The 10837-nt window shown below is 37.7% G+C and overlaps 1 protein-coding gene across 2 annotated transcripts in view; it reads right to left on the bottom strand.

Annotated features, from left to right (window-relative positions):
* Positions 1 to 10837, bottom strand: part of ZNHIT6 (zinc finger HIT-type containing 6) — a 107513-nt gene that overhangs the window by 42436 nt on the left and 54240 nt on the right. The window contains exons 9-10 of one of the 2 annotated variants that reach the window (XM_058716746.1): positions 9646 to 9770; positions 4796 to 5831 (exon numbers count right to left, since the gene is read on the bottom strand). In XM_058716746.1, coding sequence (XP_058572729.1) covers positions 5791 to 5831; positions 9646 to 9770 — 166 coding nt within the window. In that variant the 3' untranslated portion in view covers positions 4796 to 5790. Of the gene's footprint in view, positions 1 to 4795; positions 5832 to 9645; positions 9771 to 10837 lie in introns of those variants that run through there. The other variant, XM_058716747.1, reaches the window with a different exon arrangement.

Raw genomic sequence — 10837 nt, 5'->3', positions numbered from 1 at the left:
CACCCAGGTGCCCCTCAATGCCCAGTCTTTATTGAGGGCTTACTTCATGACAGAAACTGTGCTTATGTTCTCATGCAATAATCAACCACAGACTTGGCCTTTAAGACTAGAAGAATTTCAGCAATAATTAAATAGAAAGATAATCCCAGGTGCAGAGAGGAATCAAGTGAAAGAAAATATCCAAGCTCTATCATTTCTCATTTAACAATTTGACCTAAGAATAAGCTTTAACCTCTGAGTCTTGGGTTTTCCATCTGTAAAATGGATTTACAGTAAATCCCATCAGCAATGCTATCAACATGACCACTTCCATTCTCCACCTAGCCCCTGTTCAAAAGTGGCCATGTGGGCTCAAATTCTTAACTCTTGGTGAAGAATAGGAGAGGGAAGGTGAAGCTGGGGAAGAAATTCGGGCTGTTTCAGAAGTGGGGAAGCAGAGGGCAGGTTAATCTCACATAAGGTTGATGAAACAGGCACTGACTACCTAGATTTTTGGACTCATTCTGTTATCCTAGAAGGACAAGTCAGATACAGGACTGACTCAGAACGGTCTCATTGACATTTTAGCCTGAGTGGACATCTGCCACCACATGGTGCCAAACTACAGAATGGACTTGGGACTCCAAAGTTAGACAGTAGTGGGCGCCTGGGTGGCTCAGTCGGTTGAGTGTCTGACTTCGGCTCAGGTCATCATCTCACAGTTCATGAGTTCGAGCCCCGCATCGGGCTCTGTGCGGACAGCTCAGAGCCTGGAGCCTGCTTCCGATTCTGTGTCTCCCTCTCTCTCTGCCCCTAACCCACTCGCATTCTGTCTCTGTCTCTCTCAAAAATAAATAAACATTAAAAAAAAAAAAAAGTTAGACAGTAGGAATTCCTGGACAGCTAGGTATACTAGCTCACCTGTCATTTCTTTCAGCCTGCAATAATGCAAACCCATGTCATGTTACAGAATTTTTTGTGCCCCCACTTAGTGCAAGGCTTTACTGTCACATCTACTTCACTGGACTGTTGGGAGAAATCTTAAATGCTGATCCAAGCACTTTAAATGCTTGGAATAATGCTTGGTATTTTGTAAGCTATTGATACATGTTGGCTATTACTCTTATTATTAATAGGATATTAAAAACATTTAATAACTGGGGCATTGGGTGGCTCAGGTCATGATCTCATGGTTCGTGAGTTCAAGCCCCGTGTCAGGCTCTGTGCTCACAGTGTGGAGCCACCTTCAGATTTTCTCTGTCTGCTCCTCACCCATTCATGCTCTTTCTCTCAAAAAACAAAACAAAACAAAAAAAACCAACCCCCCCCAAAACAAAACAAAAAAAACCCCACCCCAAACATTTAATAAGCAGTATGGCATTAGCATCAGCCAATAAAGAGACACATACAGTGTGATCATAACTAGGACTTCCACATGCGGGGGATCACAGCTATGACTGCTTAAGCTAGATCTCAAAGAATAGGTAGAATACATTCTTGTAGAGACAATGAGCAAAAAGGCAGGCACATCGGGGCGGGGGGAAACCTGGGATGTCCATACAGATATCTTTTGTTGTTTTGTGTGACCGAGGCAAAGGGCGAAAAAGAAAGGGGAGAAAGGATGGAAAGAAGGAAGGAAGGAAGGAAGAGAGACAGAGACAGAGAAGGCTATAAAATCAGGAGGTTGGGGCCAAGTCATAAAGGGTAAGGATTCTGGTACTTGATTCAGCAAGAAAACTGGCAAGAGATTTGTGTGCAAAGACCAAAGGATACATTTGGTTATGAAGTTCAAAATGAGTGCAGTCCACCACACTCCAATATGGGAAATGTTTACATTATAGTTCATTTAAAGAACATATGCACACATACTTTAGATAGCTTTCACTGACCAAAGTTGAAAGAAAATACTTTGTAGTGAAGTAAGATCCCCAAAAGTTTATTTTAGGGCCTATTTTTAAATTTTTTTTAATGTTTATTCATTTTTGAGAGACAGAACACGAGTGGGGGAGTGGCAGAGAGGGAGACACAGAAGCCAAAACAGACTCCAGGCTCCGAACTGTCAGCACAGAGTCCAACACAAGGCTTGAACCCATGAACCATGAGTTCATGACCTGAGCCAAGTCGGATGCTTAGCTAACTGAGCCACCCAGGTGCCCTAAGGGCCTATTTTTTTTTTAAGTAGTATTCATTTTTTGAAGTATTTTCCTCCCGTTCAACTCTAATTTCAATATCAAAATTTCTCAAATGTTGACAACACTGGAAGTTGCCAAATCTGTGATGGCAACGGACTGGTGCTATGTGCATGTGATCAAACCAGCAGCAACATAACATCAAACACAAATGGAAAGTATTTTTTCAACGCCTAACATGGCAACTGAAAGCAGCAATGGCATCAAGCAGGAATTAAAACCTCTAGTTAAAGCCAATGAGGGTTTGCAGGTTAGTTTTGAATTTTACTCATGTTATTTCAAATCAGAAACCTCTTGCTATTTAACTCAAATAGGGTACAATGGACCTCTGTTAGTTTTGGATTCTCAGGAACTGTCTTTCCTCTCCTGCTCCCTTTCTCCTTTTTCTGATAATTTGCCCTTCCTTTGGGGTAACTCCTCTCCTCATCAGCTAAGGGACGGAATGTAACCAATGTGGGCAAAATCAAAGTTCTTTCCCAAATTTTACATAACTCACTGCCATGCTTTGGTTATGATGATGTAAGCCAAAACTGCCCATGGGTGCTATCTACCATTCTCTACTCCCTCCCTAAAGAGAAAGTCTGCCTGAAAGAGAAAACCAACCCAGGAAAAAACAAATCAGAGCTAAGTATGTATGGGAGACGGAAGGATGGCTTCTTAGGGTGTTTAGACCAAGTCATGCCTGGACTTCTGTGTATATGAGCCACTAAGTTGTCGTTCATGCTTACACTAGCTTGTGTTTCTGTTACTTGCCACTGAAAGACGACTGGTTAAAAAATCAAAGTGTCCAAGATCCACTTGAAAATAAATTTTAATACAGTAGTGTATGATTAAATAAAAGCAGACTGGGTATCTTTACTTAAAATTTAATGACTAATATGAAATCAGGTAGAACACACTGTATACGTCAACCAAATTAAACCAAATGTATAAAGGAAATTGTTAGCATTAGTTACGCCTTTAACATCTTATTATACACCGTGAAAGCTGAATAGCACTACTTGCTACAGGGAAACAAATTGGCTCAACTACACTTTGGAATCTTAAATATCTATCATAGTAACTTTCTTTAATTCCTATTTATAATATGAACAGGTGCAAGCTTTGTTTACTGTAATTTATGGCTATTAATCCCATATACAATAATTAGCAATTATGAAAGGCCTACCTTGCCTTTGAAATCATTGTTTAAAAAATAAAGAAGGCCAGGTGAAGCTTTTCTACTTTTAAAATGTGATTTGTGAACAAAATGCAGGATGTTGAACTTAACATGGGCCAGGGAGTTTGTTTATTCATCCGAATTTGTCAAGAATCCAAACGGAGAGGCCCTCTAAAAAAAGAAATTAAGTCTTAATACTATGAACTTCTAGGGCTCTCAGTGAATTATTCCAACTTCACCTCCTCTAAGCAGCTGCCGTGGTTATTCACTAACACATGTTTGTTGTAAATCCTGTGGGAATAAATATGTATATTAATCAAATGAATGGATACTTATATTTACGGGAACTACACTAAATTCTTTCCTAAGGAACAGTCTATAATTGAAAAATCTAACAGAATTCTAGACTATAGAAATGGCAAGCATGACTTACATCATGTAGATTTTTTCCCCCCTTTCAATTTCTTCCTGGGCAGGGGGGAAAAGTACCCTGGACAGGGGATAAATCCTTCGGTTGTCCAGTTTTCAATTTAAATTCTAGAAGAGATGGAACTCAATACTTTTCTTGGAAATGAGACTATGTCATCACAGATTTCACTGTCAGGAAATTGCTCTCCATCCTGATATTCAGATCACACATTCCTGTTGTGTACTTTATCCTACTTTTCCCAGGAACAATTCTGTGATGCATTTGATTGAATTCATCCTGTTTCTTCTTCTTCTTCTTTTTTTTAGTATTTTAAATGTTTATTTATTTTGAGAGAGACAGACAGAGAGAGAGAGAGATAAAGAGAGAGAGTGTGTGTGTGTGTGTGTGTGTGTGTGTGTGTGTGTGTGTGTAAGAGAAGGGACAGAGAGAGAGGAGTAAGAGAATCCCAAGCAGGCTCCATGCTATCAGCGCAGAGCCCCACGTGAGGCTCGATCCCACGAACTGTGAGATCATGACCTGAGCCAAAACCAAGAGTCAGATGTTTAACTGACTGAGCCCCCCAGTTCATCCTATTTCTTGCCTCTTTTGAGAAAACAAATTTCACTTACAGATTAAATAGGAGTCCTGTGAAATCCCATTTAGTTGTCTCCCCAGAAATACTGTGAAAAACATAATTCTACACAAACCTTTCACTGCACAGGAAGATTCCTGAAGTTGATTGAGGAAGTATACCTATTTCTCAAATTTCAAGGCCTTATTTTCTAGGAATAATCATATTTCCACTATTACTTTTATGGCTAAAGGTCTTGTGGCATCATTGTATTTGGATTCTCTTCTCCAGTTTTGATCTCAAGTTACATGTATTTGTGTTCTCCTATGCTCATCCTCTCATTATTCTATTTTTTCCACAAGCTTCTTTAATTAATGTCTCTGGCTTCCTTTTGGTCTAAAACTTATTCCAATTATAAACTACAAATGAATTCACCAATGTCCAATTTTATCATTGTTTTCTTAACCATTAAATACACAGATGCAACACAGATGTAATCATCTTTTACTCTTTTATAGCCATATTGCAATTTCATAACTGTATAAATTCCAATAAAACTAGGAAACTTTAATTTCAATATGTGAGATCATAATGTATACAGAGCTGCCATAAGGTATAAATTAAGCCATGTATATACATAAATGCACATATACATTCCAAGAACACTTTGAAGAGTTCCAAGTGGTTTTTTTTTTTTTCTTTAGTTATTGCTAGATGTTTCAAAACAGCATAAAACTGCTCATCATAACACCCCTGTGTGGTAATGAAGAGAGTGAAATGGGAACAGGATGAAAGGCACAGAATTCATAATAAGACACAGCTCACTGTGCAAACAAGGACACCCAAATTCGTAAGCACCGATGGTTCAAACGATGAGGAGCCACTGATTTTCTGAACTGAATAGAAGAAATAGTAGTTAACGTATTTTTTCATCCTGTACATGTGACACTCCACTGGATGCTAACCAAGTAAAAGATCCACTCAGTCATGTCAAGAGACTAAGTTACAAAGAATCCCAAAGACAAAAATGGGCAACTGACGGATCAGTTCTCCTGTGGATACAGGGTGTGTCACACGGTCTTTATGTTTAGTGAGGTTCCGTTAACAAGGATGCCAATTTTGCGGCAGACACAGGTGATCCTTGGGTATGGTCTTGCATCAAACTAACAAACAAAAAAGTTTTCAGCCTACAGAATTAAGCATGTTAAAACCCTGGGCCTAACTAAAATAAGCACTATGCTGATCAGGTGCAGAAAAGAGTTCTTAGGAATAAGGGCCTTACAAGTCAATCTAAGAGGCTACATCTTTCTCAAAAAAAAAAAATGTTTAGATTTTTAGTTTAGTTTGGATTGTTTAATTACTTTCAGAGAAACAAAAAATTTCAACCACCCGCTGATAATATCCCAGTCATCCGACAGCTAGTCAATGCACAGTCCTCTGCAATTGTCTGGGAATTTTCGCCTTCTTCCTCCAGAAGAAGTGCTCAATTTTCATTGCCAATGTTCTTGGTAGATTCACTTTTCACTGAAAAAAATAAGTAAACATATAGTCAAGTGTTTATACTGATTCTGTTTAGCTTGTACTGTTTTTCCTTCTTCTCTCCTTCCTTCTGATGCATACCAACAGCACTGCTCATGGGGACAGACAAACCATGTCATGTTCCAGGCAGCCGGGATATACAGTTCTGGCCACAATAAAGAGTCGATGTCTGAGAGTGGCAATTATATTTTGTGAGGCAACATGCTTCCTGACTCTGTGGAAGACTTGGGAATGGTCACTTCACAGTGTGGTTATGATCCCATATTGGTACCACTGAAAAGATCACTATTATCACATAGGCTGGCCAAGTGTGGTTGGAATAAATTTTTCCATAATTTTTTTTTAACTTAAAATTGAAGGTCAGTATATGCTGAGTGAATGCAGGCTGCGAGAAGACTAGCTAATCGCCTTCTCCTTCCTTTCACAGGAAAGATAGCATACAGCAGAAATGGAGTTCCTTTAAAGGAGCTGTCCTTACTACAGCAAGACTATGATTCACTTACTAAACTGAGGTTCCTTATGGACAGAAACTAGATCTTTCCCCCTTATGTTTACCTCCCAGCATAGCCTGTCTGCTGAATCAGTATGAATGCAGGTCACTCTTTTTGTTTTGCAATCTGCAAAATGGGAACCAGAATAACAGCTCTATTTCATTGCACAGTGAAGCTAAATGGAAATCCTATATTAAAACACTATGAAAGTTAAGGTTAAAATACTGATTATTTTGCTTCAGGCTTACAGCCATTTATTTCTATTAAAAAGATAAGGGAAATAAAGCTCAGAGGTAAAGTGAATGCTCAAGGGCCCCCAGCTTAATAGGAGGTGACGCTGGAATCATAAACCTAGATCTTGCCTCATATTCAATTGCCGAGTTCCTTGGGGTTTGCTGATGTTACCTAGATTTCAGATTGTCCCAGCAACCAAGATGATGTCTCCTGAATCCTTTTTATAAATAAAGCATTGAGACAGGTTCCATCCAAGATGTGGTCCTGATGCTTGTGGAAATTTACAAACTCCAGCAGAGTCCTTTCAAGTGTCTCCATGATAATACAAGTCAGTTGTTTCTTCTCTGGCTTTCTTTGCAATTTATACAAATTTTATTATAGCAACTCTTGCCCTGTAAAGTTTACATGTCTGTTCGTGGGCCTGAGATCCATTCTCATCTCCTTACCCCACTGTATCATACACACAGTGAAAGAGAAGAAGAAAAAGTGGGGGTGGGTGGGTGGGGGAAGGAGGAATGAGGGGAGGAGAATGGATGAAAGGATTTATTGGCCCAACAAGGGACTGATGCATGAGTAGCTGCTGTGCTATGTATTTTCACTAATTCAAGTCATCAATCTTGGTTTGGATTCCTTCCTAAAGGCAGAGACGTTTTCTAATTTTGAGTTATCTTAGAACAACAGAGAAATATGTTTTGCTGATATTTTTAAATTAATGGAGCTTTGTAGTATTTGGCATTGCAATTCGGGGAAAACTCTTTCTTTGCTTTCTTGAAGTTGCCTGTTTCCTTCTTTTAATAGCACTCCATTCTTTTTCCTAAGACTGAAATGCAGCATGTTCTTATTAAGTCATTTAACTCTACTAACTTACATTGGCAAATAGGGATCTGTGAAGTAAGTAACACCATTCTGAGCACTTCCCGCTGGACTGATAAAGATGGGTGAACAAGCACACCACATTTCCAATCTACTGGGCTACCTTAACTGCTCAACCTTTTACAGTCAACCTTTTACATTCCTTAAAAAGCAGAAAGCAAACAAACAAAATTTGCCTCTTGCCCATCAATACTGGCAGACTTTTGAAAAAGAAATTATGGCAATCTACAACCGTAACAAACATTATAACAATGATCAAGTGTGAAAACCACTGAATCCCAGCCCAGAAACACATTTTTCCCAAACTAGAAGAGAGACACCTTGTGCTCTGAACTCAAGATCAAAATCCAACATTTTTTCCTCCGGAGAGAGAAAGAATTTCAAGGCTCTCCAAAGAAAATGCCCTGTTCTTATATAACCCTCCTCCAGCATTAAGGGACCACCCTGCCGAACATCCAAAGCTGCTGAGAATGTACAAAGAATCAGATACGTTAAGTACTCACACAAAGAAATGTACGTACGAAAGACCTGGCATTATTTTTAAAGTGTGTGTATTTCTGATGTGACAACAGTGGTATGGTCCTTCAAATCCGGTCAGACTAAGTTTTTTGCTACAGCAGCTCTAAATGATCCTCTATCCTGAAAGCACCACTTTTTTTCCTGTAAATAAGTCAAATATCACATACCCCCCCCCCCAAAAATAGCAAATTTTACTTAATCAGGTTCCAAATATACTACAAAAGTAGCTTTTCTTTTTGCTTCATTACAGGAAGGCTTCCTCAGTGTGCATTCCTAAACAAGGTGAAAGAGGGGCTGTGTGTGCTATGTTTATTTACACAGACATGTTTGCCCTGGCTAGTAACCCACATTACCAAACATCTTTCCCTGAAACCAGCATTTAGAGAGCTATGTGAATTATATTAAGGAAAAAGTAAGATTTTACACAGCTTTAAAAAAAAGCGAAACTGGCCATTTACAACACACTTCTAATTTAATTTGAGAAAATAAAATTGGATATTTTCATTCAAATTGTGAAAGACATAAAAGCCAAGAGTTAACCTAAGGATTTAGAGGCCCGTAAGTGATTATCAGAAACTTCATGTTTGCTAGCTAAAAATCTAAGTCAAATTGTGACGCTGACAAAGTTTTGCCCACTTTGAAAAATAAAAACTCTCCTATTCATCTTTTGCCAAGAAAAAAAACCTATTATACACATGTAAGAGAACACCTTAAAACAAAGGTTACTGCCTAGTACAGCCTATGATGCTGGCAGAACAATAAATCTAAACCATATATTTCAAATAATTTTATTTAAAAAATAGATTTCAATCCAATCCAAGGATTCAATGGTCCTCTGGAGACTGTTACAATGAAACTTGTCCTGTAACTGTAATTCTTAGCTGAAAGTGGTATCTAATGGTTTAAGCTGAGTAACCTCTCTCCCTTTTTAAAAGTAATTTCTGAATTTTAGTCATCCTTTTTCTGGAGGTGTATTCGGCAACACAAACAGCTTACTTTAATCAGCAGTTGCAAACATGGGTAAGTCATTTTATGTACTAAATTTTTACATATACTATTTCCAGTTTTCATACTTCCTCCCAACTCCACTACCCACCAAAGAAGATCAGTATCTACTTTTAAAGAATCATGAAAATGACAAAGAAACAAAATCAAAGAAAATAAAACCAGGGGGTCTTAAAAAAGGAGATAAAGGTCAAGGCAACAGCACTAGCTTATTTAAACAGAGTCCAAATTTTAACATGATGTTCTTTCAAATATATCCCTTTCTATAATGTAGGATACTAAAAATGTTTTACAATCCCTCATTTTAGGAATCCCTAAAGAGAGAGTTTTTACTAGAGAATAAATTTATTTGTTTGGACAGACTGTTAGACTATTAGCTCAAAAAAAAGACAAAAACACACAGAACTCCAAGAAGGCAAAGAATGTCCTTTTACAGCCATTCAAACATATTCATCTTAAATTGATTATGACAAGCTTATGTGCTCTCAAACACGAGAGAATCAGCAGCTCATTCATTTGGCTCTTTACAGAATTAACCGTAGCTATAGAGCAAATTCAGTTAAGTGTGTAAATACAGTGGGAAAACACATACACGAAGAAATAAAGACAGTCACGTAAGGGCTCAGGTTCCCTAGAGTTACTCTAAGTGTTACAGGGACAAACAGATGCACACTTACCTTGGTGAAGAACTTCCATGTCATTACTGGATTCTTTTAATACCACATGTAATGTTGGATACTCAATGATCACTTTGTTCCTCAAATTGTCACGGAGACTTTTATAAGGATCCAGTTCGTAGTATCTTACAAAAAAACAAAAACAAAAACAAAAATAAAAAACACCCTTAATATTCAAAGTTACTCATAAATAAAATAGAGTCCCTTCCATTAGAAAATTTTTAAATGTTAATGACATTAATTTAATAGTTATTTCCTTATAACATCTCTAAGAAAACCAGGTAAAAGAGCTATTACTATACAGGTTCTAAAATAAAATCAAGAGTATATCAAGTATGACATTAGGAAAGCTTTAGAACAAGTCATTTTCATATCACAAAGAGTAAAACTAACTTTTATGTAATATCTATGTTTAATGTGTCATGAATTCTTCTTGGACAAAAGAATGACTAGCTAAAAATTCAAATTCCTCAAATATCTTTAGTTTGACCTTTAAAGGAAAAACAACAAAAAACCTATCCCATGATAATTTTCAGTAATATGTGGTGTTAAAATAACTGACTACAAATACTTTTGTAACAAGCTCATTCTAATTATAAATCGTTTCCAGAAATTTACATTACCATACAATTAAATTTGGCCTTCCTTTATCTTCAAATTAAAAACAACAACAACAAAACAAAAAACCAAGTTTAAGTTTCTGGATGAGCCTAAAGCACAAAATTTAAGAAATACGGAGTTTATCAGTCATGGTAACATGACATAGCTGTCAAATGTGCCACAGGTAATTAATTAGATGCTAGTATTATTTATGGTGTGCAACTCTCACGCCATTATACAAAAACTGTTTTTAGTTGATCAAAGATGCATTCCCCTAACATTCTCCCCCTTGCTTGCTTTCTTGGGTAGCAGGGGAAGAGGTAGAATTTCAGCTAGCTCACTAGGAGTTGCCTATGGGAATGTGTTGGCATGTGAATACTGTCATGTTAAAGAGGAAAAAGTTGAGAACATGTCCACCAGTGTAGCGCAGAAGTTCTGCAACCTTTTTTCTTTCATCTCCACCAATGCCAGATGATATTCCACATGCAAAACACACATCCTAGGCGATACCCAGCCTGACAGCTGTAAGTCCATCCTTTTCTGTCCCACTTAAGAAAACACATTGGATGGAGTACAAGTGATCAAGAATGAA

The sequence above is a fragment of the Neofelis nebulosa genome, chromosome 2 (assembly GCF_028018385.1).
Source record: "Neofelis nebulosa isolate mNeoNeb1 chromosome 2, mNeoNeb1.pri, whole genome shotgun sequence".
In the NCBI taxonomy this organism is placed as follows: Eukaryota; Metazoa; Chordata; class Mammalia; order Carnivora; family Felidae; genus Neofelis; species Neofelis nebulosa.
This window is presented reverse-complemented; position numbering and strand designations above follow the sequence as displayed.